This window comes from Aethalodelphis obliquidens, unplaced genomic scaffold (genome assembly GCF_003676395.1).
Source record: "Aethalodelphis obliquidens isolate GAN/ISIS:26980383/991018 unplaced genomic scaffold, ASM367639v1 scaffold4, whole genome shotgun sequence".
NCBI lineage: Eukaryota > Metazoa > Chordata > Mammalia > Artiodactyla > Delphinidae > Aethalodelphis > Aethalodelphis obliquidens.
In genome coordinates, this window is record NW_020837948.1 from 2922466 (window position 1) to 2940799 (window position 18334).

Below are 18334 nucleotides of genomic sequence, written 5' to 3' on the forward strand. Positions count from 1 at the left end.
ATGGTTCATCCTTAGCTTTGCTTATGAAATATTTAGGCCCACACTTGCTGAGCACCTGCTTAAGTCCTTGGCTCTAGAATAAGGCATGAAGAAGGCACAGCCCCAGCTTAGATGCAGTCCAAGTGGAGGTCAGTTGGTGGGACTTTTGTGCAGGACATTCTTTCTGCTCTGATACCACTGCTTTGTTGGAGAGTGCCTCACTGGACACTTCTCCCTGAGGCTTGCACTCTAAGATAATGAATATGAATTCTTCTTCTTGAATATCACCTTATTATACCCAGTGCCTCCAAAGGTTGGCCGATGCATCCCACCGTTTTCCTCTTTCCCTCCCTCTCCTTCTCTCAAATATCTGGCCATTTGCCTTAAACATTATAATACATTCTCACCAGAAGGCATGTGGAAAGAAGCTTTAGGGACAATCAGTTGTCTTTGTTTTGCATAATCTCATTAAGCCTATAAACAAACAAACAAACACAACCTATGAGGTTGTGGGGGACTTTAATATGCCCATCTTACATCTTACAGATGAGGAAACTGAGGATCAGAGGAGTTAAGTGGTAGAGCTGGGATTTGTATCCCTGCCTGCTTGATGCCAGAGCTTAATCACCTACTCCATTGTTCTCTTGAGATGCAGGAGGTGGGCACTAAGCTGTAACTCTGTGGACCTTTGTCTTAGGGTCTGAGATGGTGTGGTATGGGAACGAATGAGTGTGAGAGTACAGGAATGACTCAGCCCAGGGAGATGGCTTGGGAAATGGGGCCGAGTTCTGCACCAGGATCACCTATGGGTTATTACCTCTAGACAGTTGAAGAAGAAGCTTTGATAAAGAATAACAACACCTGTAAGGACTTCCTCATCGAGGCCATGAAATATCATCTTCTCCCTCTGGATCAGAGGCTCTTGATTAAAAATCCAAGGACGAAGCCCAGGACTCCAGTTAGCCTGCCCAAGGTAAGCCCCAGCCCAGTCACTGCCAAGAGTTGGAACTGTGATCTGGGAAAATGGCCTTGTACTCCTGTCTCCAAGTCTCTCCTCACCCATGGCTGCCCTGCATCTCGGTTGTATTTGCCACCTAGGAGATGGAGTCTGCTGGTTCCTCGTGAATCTGCTGGTACCTCTCTCTTCCGGGGTCTTCCTTTCCTAAGGGTTTCAAGGTAACCTTCACTGTCACCAGGAAGGATTGTGAATAACTCAGGTCTCTTTCTTCTTCCCTTCCTGTTTTACACCATGGTTTGGGCTCTGTTTCTTTTGGAAGCAGAGGAGTAGCTGGGTGGGTCTTGACGTAGTGATGGCCACAGCAGTCCTCTTTCTAGGCCATTCTTTGAGTCAGAACAGTCCTAGTCTGGTTTCTCCCCTCATCACAGAGCCATAAAGGACAATTAGGGCTGCCAGAGGAGAAAGGGGCCCTTAAGGAGTCCTACAGGTAAGGAAGTGGGGGAAAGATGGGGGAAATGAGAGCATGTGAGGGGGCAGGCAGGGGGAGGGAAGGATGAACGTAGGAGGGGACACCATGATGGAAGGTCTGTGCTGGGTACTGGCTCTCTGGTTCCCTGCAAGTCCCCTCCCCTCCGTGGTCCTCAGGTTCCTCACATGTAGAATGAAGGATGCTGCACTAGATGGTCTCTCAAGGCCTTTCTACCTTGGCATTCGAGTCGTCTTTCTAGGATCCTAACATGAAGTCTAGCGGGAGGTCCCAGCCAACCCAGGAGGAAGGGTAGAGGAGAGGAATGAGTCGTGTTGGCTCATCCACTACAATTAGGCAGCACCCAGGGATTCCTTGCCTTGTCCTTCTCTTCCTCTTTGCGGTTGGCTGCCTTACTCCCCGCCTGCTGCTTCCAGGAAGGGTTTCACGGGGCTAGAGAAGCATGTTGTCCAAGACCAGATATTTGGATTTTCCGAGGTTTGCTTCTCTCCACTCTGCTCTGTGACCCCAGATCATGGAGAACATAGTGGTTGCAATGTGAACAAAGGTTACAAATGTCCCAGATAATAATATAAGCAGCTGACATTTATTGAGTACTTACTGTGTGCCAAGCAGTGAGCTGAAGATATCGTATAGAAAGTAGAGGCAGTTATCCTAGTTCAGGAAGGAGGAAACTGAGGATCAGAGAGATTAACTGACTTGCCCAAAGTAAACACAGCTAATGTGGTAGAACCAGGGTTCTTTTGGTTTTGTTTTAATAAATTTATTTATTTATTTTTGGCTGCATTGTGTCTTCATTGCTGCGCGTGGGCTTTCTCTAGTTGCGGTGAGCGGGGGCTACTCTGTTGTGGTGCGTGAGCTTCTCATTGCGGTGGCTTCTCTGGTTGCAGAGCACGGGCTCTAGGTGCACGTGCTTCAGTAGTTGTGGCACGTGGGCTCAGTAGTTGTGGCGCATGGGCTTAGTTGCTCCGCGGCATGTGGGATCTTCCCAGACCAGGGCTCGAACCCCTGTCCCCTACATTGGCAGGCGGATTCTTACCTGCTGTGCTACCAGGGAAACCCCCTGGAATCAGGTTTTGAATTGAGTCTTTCTCCCGCTCCAAACCTGTTCTTGAACCCTTACCATCCTGTACCTGCTCCACCTTTGTAAACCTGATTTTTACCTACCTGTCTGCCTCCTGTTGCACAGTGCCAGCTAGGAGGGGCAGCCACAGGGCATGGGTCTCAGCCTTAGGACCATTTGCCTTATTGCATGTTGATGCGTTTTGTTTTGTTGGAACATTGCATCAAACTTCTTCATCTTTTTCAAAATGAAAATAACTTAGCTTTCTTTGATTATAGAAATGTATGCTCATTGTAGATTATTAAAAGGATTTCAAAATAAAGTAAAAATCACCTGAAATCCTTCCACCCAGGGACAGTCACTGCTATCATTTTGATGAATTTTCTTCCAGACTTATCTCTGTGCACTTATTCACAAATAGGTCAAACTGTACACTTTTAGATAAATGGACTCTTGCTACACAGATTGAAATCTTTTTCTCCTACTCAACCAGATGCTACAGACTGCATTCAATGTTATCACTATGGGTAAAAACAGCATTTAAATTGTAATAGGTGCATGGCATTTAATTATATTTATGTGCTATTATTTATGTAACTGTCATCTATTGATGGGCCTTGCAATAATTTCCATTTTTTAAAATATCTAAACATATATGTGTCAAATATCCTTTAAAAGATGGCATCTTGTTTTGGTTTGCATTTCTTTAATTGTGAGTAAGATTAATCTTGGTTTCAAAGGATTATTGGCATTTGTATATTTGGGAGGTGTGGAAATTCCCTGTTCATGTCCTTTGCCCATTTTTCTGTTAGACTGTATTTCTTTAATTAATGGTTTTTACATGCTCTTTTTAAAGAGTTTAGGCCCTTGTATGTGTTTTACATATTTTTTTCTTAGTTTGTAGTTTGTCTCTAAACTTGTTTGTAACATTTTGAATCCTGAAAAATAATAAGTAGTCAAATTAATCTATCTTCTGCTTTATAGCTTAGGTTTTGCTTAGAAATGTTTTCCCTGCTCTGAGATTTAAAAAAAAAATACTCTGTGTTTTCTTCAAGTACTTTTATGATTTCTGTTTTATGTTTGAATCTTTGATGCACTTAGAATTTGTTTTGGTGTAAAGAGTGAGGGTAGGAATTCAGGTTTATTTGTATTGCAGATCATGAGGCTGTTGCCTCAAAGTTATCTTATTAAATAATCTCTCTCTCCCATGGACTTGAATATCACCCTCATTATGATCTAAATTTCTACCAGCTTTGTGTCTGGAGAATATTGATTCTAAGGTGCACTGTTGTTTTGTGTGCAGGCGGTTTTTTTATATCCCGGGTTTTCAGCTGGCCTTATTGCTTGTCTGTGACTTTTCTCTTTGAAAACTGAGGTTCTCATCCTATCTAATATCAGGTTAATGACGTCTTTTCCTGGGGAGTGTATTCTGGAGCTAAGGAAATGGTGCAGAGCTGGCCCATTTGCTTTGTGTGGTGACCCTACCCAGTGGCCTCTCCTTTTCTAGGCTCCATGTCTGGCTTTTACAGCACACACCCATGAAAAGACAGTTTTGAAAATCAAAGCCAAGTTTGTATCTGAGCCTGGACTAAGCATGCTTGAGACAACCCTCCCCCCACCCCCCGCTCCCCACCTCTGCAACATACCTTGTGTCCCTTCCCAGATATTGATTCTATAATTGAGAAGAGTCCACCCCCTGTTTCAGGAGGCCAAAGTTGTCCCCCTGTCGCCTCTACTCCTTAGGAACCATTTATTTTCCAAATGAAAATGTTTAGGTTTCTGAGCACATGGCCTTCTGCAGGCGACTGGCACCATGACTTCCTTTGAATCTGTTGAAGGAATTTTAAAAAAGGCCTTGCTGCTCTTTGCCTCATTGTTCCCCCAGCTTTAATCCTTAAATGATTTAAGGTTATATTGTCCATGCTGCTTCTCAGCCTCTACTCCTGTCACCATTGTGTGGGCACTTGAATTAACAAGATCTCCACTGTGGGTTTGAGGAGTGGGGTGTGCTGAGGGGAGCTGTCACTTTGAGGATTATGGACTGTGCCTTATCTCATTAAATCATGATAATAATAGGTCAGTGCTAGTCATATCCCTACTTTACAGAGTTTAATCAGAGAGGTTAAGTAACTTGCCCAGTAATGCAGCTAGTAAGTGCAGAGCTGGGGTTTGAACAAGGTCTGTTCCACTCTGAAGTCTTGTACCAAACTGCCTTCAGGGACAGGTTTTCACGTTTTGGTGGCAGATAAAAAAAGATTCTTTTCTTTCTCTTCCTTTTCTTTTCTCTTTTCTTTCTTTTCGCTTCCCTCTCCCTGTTTTTCCTTCCTCCCTCCCTCCCTCCCTCCCTCCCTCCCTTCCTTCTCTTCATCTTTCTTTTTTTTCTTTCACATCAAAATATTCTTTAATTAAAGCTCTATCATATCTCATTCATCTCATTGCGATGCATTTCTAATACATTTACTTCTTTTTTTTTAAGTTAGTACTTTATATTTTTAGAGCAGTTTTAGATTCATAGCAAAATTGAGGGGGGGACTTCCCTGGTGGTCCAGTGGTTAAGACTCTACGCTCCCAGTGCAGGGGGCCTGGGTTCAATCCCTGGTCAGGGACTAAGATCCTGCATGCTGCAACTAAAGATCTCCTGTGCCACAATGAAGATCCTGCATGCAGCAACAAAGATCCTGTGGGCTGCAGCTAAGATGTGGCGCAGCCAAATACATTTTTTTTTTTTTTTGCGGCACGCGGGCCTCTCACTGCTGTGGCCTCTCCCGTTGCGGAGCACAGGCTCCGGACGCGCAGGCTCAGCGGCCATGGCTCACGGGCCCAGCCGCTCCGCGGCATGTGGGATCTTCCCGGACCGGGGCACGAACCCGTGTCCCCCGCCTCGGCAGGTGGACTCTCAACCACTGCGCCACCAGGGAAGCCCCAATAACTATTTTTTTAAAAATTGAGGGGAAGGTACAGAGATTCCCCATATACCTTCTGCCCCCACACATGCGTAGCTTTCCTCATTATCAACATCCCGTATTTTTTAAAATTCCTATTTATTGAGGTACAATAATTTATTCACAGTAAAATTTGCTCTTTTTAAAAAGGGATGCAGTTTGATGAATTTTGACAAATGCATGCCGTCATATATCCACCATCCTCATCAAAATATAGAATATTTTAATCACTCCAAAAATTTCCCTTGTGCTGCTTTGTAGTCAAGCGCCTTCTCCCACCCCCAGCTCCTGACAGCTACTGATCTGATTTCTGTCCTTACAGTCTTCTCTTTTCTAGAATGTCATAAATGTATTGTAATTATGCCATATGTAGCCTTTTGATCTTGCCTTATTTCTCTTTGCATCATGTTTTTGAGATTCATCCATGTTGTTGCATGTATTAAGAGTTAATTCCTTTATATTGCTAAGGAATATTCCATTGTATGGATGGACTGTAATTTGTTTATCCATTTACTGGCTGATGGACATTTGGGTGTTCAGTTTTTGGCTATTACAAATAAAGCTGCTTTGAACATTCACTCACAGATTTTTGTGTGGACAAGTATTTTAATTTCTCTTGGGTAAATACTTTAAATTCTCTTGGGAGTAGGATTGTTGGGCTGAATGGTAACTGTAAGTTTAACTTTTTAAGAAATTGCTAAACTGTCTTTCAAGATGACTGTGCCATTGTGCTTTCCCATCAGCAACGTATGAGAGTTCTTGTTACTCAACTGTCTCACCACTCCTTGTATTATCTATTTAAAAAAAAATCTGGCCATTCTAGTAGGTATGTGGTCGTATCTCACTGTGGTTTTAATGTGCATTTCTCTAATGATTAATGATGTTGAGCATCTTTTCATGTGCTTATTTGCCATTTGTTTGTCTTCTTTGGTGAAGTCTTTGTTCAAATCTTTCCCCATTTAAAAAATTATTTTCTACTTATTGAGTTGTAAGAGTTCTTTATAGGTCTGGCCAACTCAAAGTCTTTGCTTTTGACCATCACATGATACTAACCCCACAAAGATGATAGTAGCAGGTCTAATTGCTGAGCACGTGCCAAGCGCTGAGCTGAGTGATTTACATTTATTATCTAATAAGATTTTCAAAATTGTCGTTATCCCCCTTTTACACATGGGGAAGTTGGATCTCGGGTTATGTCACCTACTCGCCGTGTATTAGTTTCTGCATTCCAGATTACCCTAACCTTGGTGGCTTGACACAGCAAACGTTTGTTATCTTAGTTTCTGTGGGCAGGGATCCTGGAAAGGCTTAGCTGGGTCATCCTGGCCCAGGGCCTCTGGTGGGGTTGTAGTTGAGCTGCTGGTTGGGACTGCAGTCACCCCCAGGCTTGTTTGGGGAGGATCTGATTCTAAGCTTACGCTTGTGGTTGCTTGTAGGTATCAGTTCCCCACCCCACAGGCCTCTCCATAAGCTGCTCGGGTGTCCTCATGACATGGCAGCTGGCTTCCCCAGAGTGAGTGATTCTACAGCAAAAGAATGAGAGAGCACGCCCATGACAGAAGCTGTAGTCTTTAAATAACCTTCTCTCAAAGTGATGTCCCATCACATCTGCTGTATTTTATTTCCTGGGTGCGAGTCAGCAAGTCTACCCCACACTCAAGGGAGGGGGTGGTGATTAAGTTCCATGTCTTGAGTGGAGGAATATCAAAGAATTTGCCATGTATCTGGAAGCACAGCTAGTAAATAGCTAAGCTGAGATTTAAGTCCAGGGTGACTGACTTCAGACCTTGCCTCTACATTTCACAAAAGCATTTTAGCTGAGTACTGGGTAGAAAGAAACCTGATTCCTACCCTCTGAGGACTTTTAAGAAGTCCCTCTGAGAAAGTAAGGTAGAAATATACAAGTGGCCAAATAAAAGGAGGAAGAAGAGACGTTGAGAGACAATGGGGCTACTTGGAGGAGTGGCCACAGGAATTCCAAGGGCCAGCTGGCTTGTGCTTTCATGAATTCAGTCCAAGTTGGCTTTCTGACAGAGCTGGCTTTGAGAAACAAAGGGGTGGAGAGAGATTTGCACATTGTTCTCAGCAATTCTCAGCAGAGAACCTGTTTGCCAGCCAAACCTCCTCCCTGAAAGAAACAAGATTCTGCCTTGAGATAGCTGCAGAGGCTAAGAAGGGTGTTTTTTTCTTGTGCCATATATGCATTGATCATACTGACATATTCAAGCCAGAACAGCTAATAGCATCATCTGGGCTCCCACACGTTCACCACCCAGCACTTTCCCTGAGGCTGGGTTGCCATGGACAACCAGGGGCTGACTCCCAGCCACTCACGATACTCCTGCATTACCTTGTGCTGCAGATGGCAGCAGAGAAATGAGGTTCCGGGAAGATGCAAATAAACCCTTTGGAGATGTACTGAATCTGGCACTTTTCACTGTCATTTCAGTGCAGTTGACATCTTTATTCAACTCTTTAAAATGACACCAAAAAGCCATTAAGCCATTTGGGCTGGAAGTGGGTGGCTTCCTCCTGAGTTGGTCTGTCCTGCCTTCAGAAGACAGTGTTGGAAACAAGGCTGTTGGCAGGGTGGGTAGGATGACTTCTCACCTGGGCCAGGCCCACGGATGGACACTGCTCCTCCCGCATCTCGGTCCTTTAAATGGACCCAGGCAAGACCCTGGGAAACACCCTGGGGTCCTGAAAACCCCCCGTCATTATCCCTGGAATTACTGGCGCTCACTTTCCCGTTCACAGATCATAAGCGTCCTTTTCTACCATTTGTTGGGAATCTGTTTTAGCAGCTGCTTTAAATGGTAGTAATGATGCTGGTGTTGATCTAATAATAGAAGTTAACATTTAGTGTGTGCTGTTTACCGAACGCTGTGCTAAATGCTTTATATCATTTAAGCCTCCTGACACCCATGGGAGAAACATCCTATTATCCTGATATTTTAGGTGATGGAAGCGAGCTTGGCAAGGTTAAGTGCCTGCCCAGGTTCACACAGCTAGTTAGTGACGGGGCTGGTATTTGAGCGCAGGTGTGTCTGACTCCAAAGTCCGTTTCCCACTCCTGCTCTCCTCCGTGGGTCTTGCTCCCGCGCTGCTGCTTCTTCACCTCTCGTGGTCCGTGCACCTTGGCTGTCAGTCCTTGCCTGGAGCACCTGTTGCTCAGAACCTGCTGGGACAAGTCTTCTGCCTCGACCTCGACATGCTCCTTCGGATGAATTTTTGGTGTTAGCCCTGCGGCCCCACGCACCAGGGTAAGAGAGACTCTTGCTTCCTGCCCTGGCCCGAGGGACCGACTGGCTGGGCCTGCCTTCTGCCCAGTTCACCGGTCATGGAAGAGAGTTTGGACACACACTCTACTCTTGCCTGATGAACAAGGTGTGCAGAGCCTGGGTCATTCCACTCCCCTGAGTGCCGAGTCTAATGACTTAGGGTTAGGGTCCTGATGCACAAATGGGCTGGAAAGCTCTGCGCTGTTCACTTCCTGCCCTCCCCCTGGCTAGTCTCTGCTACCTGATGGCTCTCAGACACAGAGCAGTTGTCATGTTGTGAGGAGGGACCAACATGCCTGCACTGACACAGTCACGCTGGTGGAGTTCAGACTCATCCAAGTGAAAGAAACAGTGTTAAATGTTTTTTTAAAAAACATCTTGTTATGCTGGGAGTGAAATTTCCTTCCCAAGGACTCAGGTAGTCTTTACGTGGTCTCACTAATGTCCCTAAAGTAAATGGCCATTTGACTTTCTAAAATGAGAGTGTTTTCCTTGGGAGTGGTCCAGTAGCCATGTCCCACACAGTTGAGTCTGGCTCACCAGTGTTGTGTCACCCAGAACTCTCCACTCACCAAGAGGTCTGCAGCCTTTAACACAGTGATGACTGAGACTGGGGTCAGGACCCTGGGTGCCCTGCAGGGCTCCCAAGTACATTGCTGTCCTTGAGTGTGATGAGGTTATGTTTGGTCTAGCATAATTGTTAGCCTGAAACTAGTTCTTTAGTATTTTATGATTCCCATATGACCACCGGTAGTTCTTACTCAGAGTTACCTTGAAGGATAAATGTTAAACATAGTGATCATTTAATAAGCTGATTTGACTCAGTAATTTCTATTAAAGACATTACACATCTTTAGTAAAGTGGGACTTAGGGGTGTCAGGGGAAGAAAGAAATATGCCTATTGAGGTCTTTGGGCCTGAGTTTTTCTGGAAATGTCAAATGTGGGCTTGCAAGAAAGAATGGTTCAAGTCTCTTCTTGCCCTGATAAGAAGAGACTTGAGTATCTGGAGGTTTACAGTTTCAGAGATGTAATACATGTAGACTTTGGGGAATACTCGTTTTTGTCTAATTGGTTGCTAAAATCAGGTATCTATGGAAACAACCATCTGTTAGTAGTCAAGATAGGAAATGTATTCTTTTTATGCTGTACAATTACACAGTGATGACCGTAGTGCTCCTTGTATGATGGCTTTTTGTAAGACCTGCCATAGAAATTGGACTTCTCATGTCTACGAGAGAAGGAGAAAGTATACCTACTCCTCCCTCTGCCTTGAGCTACCTCTACATTTTCAGAAAGCAATGGTCCTACCCCCACGAAACCTCATAATTGCTCTTCCCAGATTATTGTACAAGTTTGGAATTTTAAAAGTCGTCTCTCACCAGTGGTTTTATAAGCTCAAAGGCAAGTTTATTTTGAAAACCTTGTTCTGTATCTTTTTTGTCTTTCTATGCAGGTTTTACTTTAACATTAAATTTTTTGCATTTCTATAATATCGCTTCTGTGTTACTATGAAAATTCTCAGAGATGAGTGCTGGATTTTCTCCAGTATGAATGTACCTCCCTACCCTGGCGGAAGATGGTTTCTGGGACATGGTTAAGTGCCCTGAAGCTTCGCCTTTTTTGTTTATAGAAGAGGTCTTGATAGCTTATGCAAAGAATAAACAGCCTTCTGGTGGTTGAGTCAAAAGATGGGAAAAGCTCTCTTTCTCTTTTTGTTTGTTTTCCTCAAATTCTGTCCCCAGAATTGTAATCTGGTATCTAACATGTTTTAACCCAAGAAAGAGACATTCTAGCTTGTGTTTTTTTTTTTTTTTATTTAACTGTGTATTTTTTTTTAATTAAAAAAATTATTTAATTTATTTATTTTTGGCTGTGTTGGGTCTTGGTTGCTGCGTGCGGGCTTTCTCTAGTTGCAGCTAGTGGGGGCCACTCTTCGTTGAGGTGTTCAGGCTTCTCATTGCAGTGGCTTCTCTTGTTGCGGAGCACGGGCTCTAGGCACGCGGGCTTCAGTAGTTGTGGCACGTGGGTTCAGTAGTTGTGGCTCATGGGCTCTAGAGCGCAGGCTCAGTGGTTGTGGCACGCGGGCTTAGTTGCTTCCTGGACCAGGGCTTGAACCCGAGTCCCCTGCGTTGGCAGGCAGATTTTTAACCACTGTGTCACCAGGGAAGCCCTGTAACTATGTATTTTTTCATTTAACTCTTTGCATGTGGTCTTTACTATTCATTTATTCTTTATTCCAAATAAATATTTGAGTCATCACTTTTACCTGGTACCCTAGGGCCCTAGGGTTATCTTGGTGATTGAGGCAGGTACATTTTTCTGCGCTGGCAGGGCTCACTGTCTAGAAGGGAGACAAGGTTACTGGACAGTTACAGCACAACGTGGGGCACTTTTAGTGGGAGAACCCAGGGCATATGTGTTCTCAGAGAAGGACCTGTAACTCAGCTTTGGAGGTCAGAGAGGTCCTCTTGGAGGAAGTGACGTGTAAACTGAGACCTGAAAGATAAGCAGTTGTTGGGGGGGATCAGATGGGGGAAGAGTGTTTCAAGGAGAGGGTGTTGGGTACTTGATGTCACTGCAGAAAGAAAACTAAAAACTAGTTTTATTCCCAGTTAGCCCCAAAATCAGATTTCAAAGAAAATCCTTGTAACGGTTTGACTTCATTTCAACTTTACCAACTCAAAACCAGAAAGACAGTACAAGTTCTAGGTATGTTTTTGAATGCGGGTCATTCAGCCCTGGAGGAATAAGTTGGGCATTGTCTGAAGTTTGCCAAGAGGCTGTGTTCATTAACATCCCCCTTGAACTGTTCATGGATGCCTATCTAAGCAAAGAATTACAGATGGGGAGGAATGTAGAATTCTGCATCTCTCTGAAAAGGGCTGCTCTTGACACAGGGCAGTGGACCTTCTGAGCAGAGGAAAGTCAAATGCAGAACATTTATTTATGCAGGCACCAACAGCTCTAAGTCTGGACTATGTGTCCTGGGTTCCTTTGGCATGTTCCAGGGGTCAGAACGGAATTCTGAGTTTTTGAACATTGGTCACTTACATTCGGTCACAGAAGCGCTATAGACTAACTCTGATGACCAGTGACCACCCACATGGGCAGTAGGTGAGCCTGAATCTAGAATCTTGGGTCGTAAATAATTGATCTTGAGCAATGATTGTCAGCCCTATACCTGTCTTCCTATATGGTGGATAATGTTCAGCTGCACTCACAGATTTTGATGATCACTTTTCTCCCCAGAAATGCTTTGCAGGGAAGCAGGGATCACTGTGATAATTATAACGGCAGAAATGGTTGATGGTACATCATCAGGAAATCTCTATGTTTGTGGGTTAAAACAGGAGTTGTCAAAGTATGACTCTTGGAAATGCAGCATCAGCATCAACTGGGAACTTGTTAGAAATGCATATTTTCAGTCCCGCTTCAGACCTACTGAATCAGAAACTCTGTGGGGTAGGGCCCAGCAATTTGTGTCTCAGCAAGCCCTCAAGGGGATTCTGATGCACACTGAAGTTTGAGAACCATTGTGGTAAATAAGACAAGCCATAGATAATGAGAAGATCCTGTGACTTATGTTGGTTGTCTGCCTGTGACTTTATCCCTTTCTCTCCACTTAAGAAGGCAATTTGGAATGAGTGAGTGAGAGTGAAGTCGTTGTGGCGACAGCCATGAATTTGTAGACTTACTGACATATGTAAACTATTGTTAACTTTGGTGCTTTAATTTTTATTTATTAATAACACATGACAAAAGTCACAGCAATGGGGATACCACAGTGAACTGCTGAAGTTCTGTTGCTGCAGGCAGAACAGTGGCTTTCATTGTTTTTTAAAATACTACATCCTACACTAAGAAATATGTTTAAATTGCTCTCTAGGAGATACATACATGTGTGTATAACCAGAACAAATATTTCATGAAATAACATCCGTACTATATTTTCTGTGCTGTTCTATTAAAAAGTATGCTGGTTGAAACCCGTTAAATTGATCTAGTGACCCACCAATGAAATGTGACCTGCAGTTTGAAAAACACGGTGTAGTGAGCTGTCCTGGCATAGACCCTGTCTCTGGAGCAGGAGACAGGTGGGGCTGCACTCACTCCTGTGTTAGGTGCACTTGGCTCTCAGTCTCTCTTCTGCTGCGCTTAGCTGTGTGACCTTGGGCAATTTACCTATGTTCTCTGAGCTTTACTTTCCTGACCTGTCAATGTGGACGATAATATCTACCTTGCAGAGTTGTGGTGACAAACAAATGACAACATACTTCACAAGATGACTGGCAGTGGTAGCTACTACCTTACTTGTGGAAATAACACTATAGCACTGTGTTTTCAGAACATCATCAGTTACATGCGTTTTTGTGGTGACCACCACAAAGCGGTGTTCTACAAATTTTTTCCCATACTGCAGTGAATAAGTGCTCCCTATAATCTATGCATTCAGAAATATTTTTGAATAAATTTTATCTTAAAATGCATCCAAATTCTGTACTCTATTCCAAAATATATGCATATTTTGATATATATATGGGAATATTTTATTTTGATTTAAAATTTAGTCCCCTTGCCCCCAATGCTTAAGGACACTCAGATTGCAGAAGATGCCCCAAGTGGCTATACCCCCAACACAGCCCTGAGCAGGGGCACTTGGGAAGCGTAGACTTTATGGTTGTGTTTCTGTGGGAAGATGCTCGTTAGACTTTTCTTGAATGTTCAGACCTGTTGGTGATTAGGGGCAGCACCCTCACGTACGTAGCTCTGTAAACTGGCATCTCAGATCATCCACGGACCCTGGGCAGTGAGCATGTGGACGTAACAGGGATTGATGACCCATGAATCTGGATGTTGGGGAGACCCAGCTAATGTCCACTTGTCTTTCTGGAGGTCATGATCGTGGTTGGCGGCCAGGCACCCAAGGCCATCCGCAGTGTGGAGTGCTATGATTTTGAGGAGGACCGGTGGGATCAGATTGCTGAGCTCCCCTCCAGGAGATGCAGAGCAGGTGAGCCGCACTGCCTCCCGGTGTGCAGGCTGCCTTTCCACTCCGCCCCACCCCTGCTGCCACCGCAGGTCTCTACTGGGTGCCACAGTCCTGCTCCTTGTTTCCAAAAGCATCTGTGCATTCCACACTCCCTTCCTTTCCCTTCCCCACCTGCACAGTTTCTAGCTGCACCTTCTGGGGTCAGTTCTCATGTGCTTAGGGACTTCAGGCTAATCCAAGTACTTGCTTGAATCAAACAAAACTAGAAATGCAAATGTGAGAAGAAATCCAGTGAGTCCCAAATATCTAAAGTTGGAGATCACCTTCTGTGGTGAATTATTTACATGCCTGCCTCGTTCCCCCATTGTCACTCATTAATGTGAGTCATCAGCCGTCTGAGATGACCTTGATGCCTTGGTTTCCTGTGCCTCAGGTGTGGTGTTCATGGCTGGCCACGTGTACGCTGTGGGCGGCTTCAATGGTTCACTGCGTGTGCGGACAGTGGACGTGTATGACGGGGTGAAGGACCAGTGGACGTCCATCGCCAGCATGCAGGAGCGCCGGAGCACGCTGGGAGCAGCTGTGCTCAACGACCTGCTCTACGCCGTCGGGGGCTTTGATGGCAGTACTGGTAGGTTCCGGACTCAGTCCCCATCCAGCCTAGGACACACCTTCCATGCAACCCTGGTTTGGTCAGCCATTTCTTGGGCCAACCGCTGGTCCCTCTGTAGCTACTGCCCCGAGAACATACCCATCCTTCCTCCTCTCCCAGCTTGTGTGTCAGAGGCACACCTTCCTACACACAGAATATGTAACTGCCCACGTGCTGTCATTTCTAGGGCTCTAGGAAGGACCCCACCCTCCGAAGAGGCCCTTTTCTCCTTTCCAGTGTCTGTTAACCCATTTATTGTGGAGATGAGGCTTAGAGCAAGCTCAGCTGGATGGTGTCTCAGAACTGTGGTCTGAACCCTCCTCTGAACAGATGAGGGAGCTAAGGTTCAGCTATGGGAAGAGACGTGGCTTAGGTCACACAGTCTTTGCCCATTGCCCTTTCTACTGCCCCACCAAAGCTGTGCAAGGTTGTGCCACTGCAGAAGCGTCCCCTTGCTCCTGGCTTTCATCTAGCTCCAAAATAAGCATTAGAAACTACTAGTAGACATGGACTTGGAGAGATTATCTCCAGGTGGATGTCTCTGTTGACAGCAACTCTGTTAAACTAAAGTGACATCTTTTGGCCCCCAGTGACAGGAAAAACAATATATTTTACCTCCCTGAAATTTCATTTGTGTCTTCACCAATTGGTAACCTTTTTCAGCCTTCTCTTTGCCTGTTTCATTAATGCCAAGATCTGTAGCCCCTCCAGAGGCTGCTTCTAGTGAGTGGGAACCGGGAATAAAGAGAACAAAGGATAGTGGGGCATTGTTTCTTTTAGGCATTGCTTTTGGCTGCCAGTAGAAAACCTGATTAAACTGTGGCTTAAACAAATGAGAGCTTTTGCTTTGTTCATGAAACAAGAAATTCAGAGGTTGGCAGTTGCCACCTTCGTCCAGTTGCTCAAGGATACTGGGGCCAAGTTCCTGAAGAGTCTTTTGGACTTATCCTCATGGTCACAAGATGGCTGTTATACCCAGCCAACACATTTGTGTTCCAGGTAGCAAGAAGCAGGAAGGGGGGTGGGGGCTTATCAGAAAAGCAAAGGCTGTTTCAGAGATCCTGCTTAGATTGCATTGACTTGGTCACCCACAGCTCCAAGGGATTCTGGAAAGGTACGTTTTCAGACTTCCAGCCTCTAAAATAGAGGAAGACAAGGGAAAAGAGGGATAGAATAGGTGTTCAGCGAGGCAACCTCAGGTATTTATTCCATTCTGTCGGTTTTATGGTTTACGTTATACCCCTGGGCCTCTCACAGCCCACCCTCTAGGTCAGGTCTTAGTAGTCCCCTCAGGCAGACACAGTGCAGACGTGTTTAGGGAGGTGCCACGGGCTGCACAGTGAGGCAGAGGTAGTGCTGAGTCATACACCCAGGTTTCCAGCCCCCAGGTCTGCACTGTTCCCCCATCCTCACTGTTCGCACAGCAGGGTGAGGCTTGGCACCATAGAAACCTCATGAGTCTCTTGTCTCCCAGGCCTGGCGTCAGTGGAAGCCTATAGCTACAAGACCAACGAGTGGTTCTTCGTGGCCCCAATGAACACACGGCGGAGCAGTGTGGGTGTGGGTGTCGTAGAGGGTAAGGAGCGGCAGTGGGTGGTGGCCTGTTCCTGCCCTGGCCCCTGGGCCTTCTCCTGGTGTCCTGACTCTATTCCTCCCGTTACTGCTGAGTCTGGTACTAGTATCCTGATGAGCGGATGAGAAGAATTGAGACTCAGAAAGGTGAAGCTACTGGCCCAAGGCTAGAAAGTGGGTGAGCTGGGTTGGGGGGCGTGGGAGGAGCCTAGAGGGGAGATGCTGGCCTGTTGCTTTGGCCACTTGTCTCTATTACGAGTTGGAGAATCCAGAGTCAAGATATAACCCAGGAGTATAATGTGGAGGGGGTGAGAGTCAATCGTTTGTTTAATTTTGTCCTCATGTTCACATGTTAAGCATTATTAACAGAGCCCCGAGTGAGGTGGGCACCTTTCCCCGGTTCTGATTAGTCACTACAAGACAGGTTGGTGGGTCCTGCTCTAGTCAGGAAAGGTGTGTGCGGTGAGACAGGAACGAATGGTGAGGTCTGGGGCCTGTTTAGACAGTGCACTGTAGTTTTTAAACGGTTTTCATCTCCAATTTCTCATTTTGTTCCTAAAACTCTCCTGAAGGAGATGGGCAGGACTTAGATTTTCTCTGTTCTCCAGAAAGGGAAACTGGTCCCAGAGGGGTAATCAATGTGCCCTGTGCTAGTAAATAGCACAGCCACTCCTTGAACCCAGGTCTTCTAACTCCCAACTCAGACCATTAGCAAATGCTAATAGAGAGACATTTTAGAAATATGTATGAATTCAACGTATTAAAGCATAGAGTATTATTTGGACTAAAATGCTATACTTTGCAGGACAACACTGGTTCATTAACCTGTCCTGAAGTGGGAATTTAGCTGGAAATCTGTGCATTCACACATGTATACAGGCATTTTCTATGTCACGTGCACACACAACACATACACATGCTTCGGGGAGAGTGTAATGTGCGGTGAGTTAGACATTAATATAAGGATTCTTTTCTCTCGCTGCATTTCTTGGTCCATACCAGTATTATGTAGTTTAAATTTTAATTTAAAAGTATATTGTTCTAACATACTGAATGAGTCATCTTAGTGAGTGCAAGGATTTTTGTCCTCCTACCGAGATAAAATTGTTTCTTGCAATCTCATCCTCCCGTTGGAACAGAAGTTGATTTGTCTGCCAAATGCAAGTGCTTTGTCTAGCCACCTTCCCATTTCCCCCCTTTTTCCTTAGCCAGGAATATCAAACAATAGAGTTGGGGTTAAAAATAGCGTATCCCTGAAAGGAGAAACACTGAGTGGGTATTTTTTCAGCTGACGCAGAGTTGGAATGGTGGATGGGGGTTAGGGGAGATACCTTCCTGGTACTCATCTGAAATACTCCCCTTGACAGAGCCTTCTGCGAGCATGTTCTGTGTGGCAGAAGTGCTGTGTGGTAGCACGCCCTGTTGACCCGGAGGACAGACTGGGGATTTATTGATCTTGTCCAACCTGAATCTGAAGCTCTTTCGGCTGGGAGTCACCCTGGGGCAGCAGAGTCCAATGGACAGCTTTGGTGAGAATGTCCAGGGAGGGTCTTAAGTGGAGGCTCCTTCCCCGTGGCCCTGAAGATACAGCTCCCCACGCTGTCTGCACAGAACCCGCCTCCCTCTCATCGTCTCCTTACCATGGCTACATAGCCTAAATAACACTGGGGAAAAAAGAAAGAAAATCAGGATCATCTGCTACTGGCTGCCTTGAAGAATCTCTACGTAGGAAGAGGGACAGTGAGGCTGGGAGATTAGGCAGGAGCTCCCTGCAGAGCGGAGGTCGTGTGTTACAGAGACTGGGGTTGCCCTCAGGAGCTTCTCTTCTCCTCCACGCCCCAGGCCTGTCTCCTCCCTAGTGATGGACAGCTGGCTGGGCAGGTGGTTACCTCTGAGCCAGCACACACCACGAGAGTAGCCTGGGTCCTGGGGGAGCTCTGAGTCAGGATTTTGCCCTCCGGCTTAGGCGAGGGCAGAGTCAGGAGGAGGTGTCCTTTTCTTCTAGAAGGGCTGGTTGAGAGGGCTGTGGGGGCAGAACACAAACCCAGGCTCAATGATAGAAGAAGGAATAATTTTACATCTGATGCAGCAAACGTCCTGATGGTACAACATAGTTCTGAGCCTGAGAGTCTCTTTCTAACTTAAAATGATTGTAGATTTTTCACATACTTGGTTGTACTCTTGGTATCTCTCCATTAAGAAAGCACATAGTGACCAAAAAAATCTTTTGATTGAGTAAACCTGTTAAGTAGATTTGCATCTGGTGGTGTTTATTTAGTCTGTAGCTAGTGTTTAAGATCCTTATTATAATTCCAGGGTCCCCATAGGACTGAGACCCCAGGTGAGGTAGGACACCCACACCACACACACACACACACACACACACACACACACACACACACACACAC

The 18334-nt window shown here is 45.4% G+C and overlaps 1 protein-coding gene across 1 annotated transcript in view; it reads left to right on the top strand.

Annotated features, from left to right (window-relative positions):
• The window catches only part of KLHL3 (kelch like family member 3), a 109555-nt gene that overhangs the window by 76757 nt on the left and 14464 nt on the right, over positions 1–18334 (top strand). Inside the window, exons 8-11 of the mRNA XM_027096729.1 lie at positions 803–952; positions 13606–13723; positions 14136–14333; positions 15829–15930. Of these exons, the coding sequence (XP_026952530.1) occupies positions 803–952; positions 13606–13723; positions 14136–14333; positions 15829–15930 (568 nt within the window). The remainder of the gene's footprint in view (positions 1–802; positions 953–13605; positions 13724–14135; positions 14334–15828; positions 15931–18334) is intronic.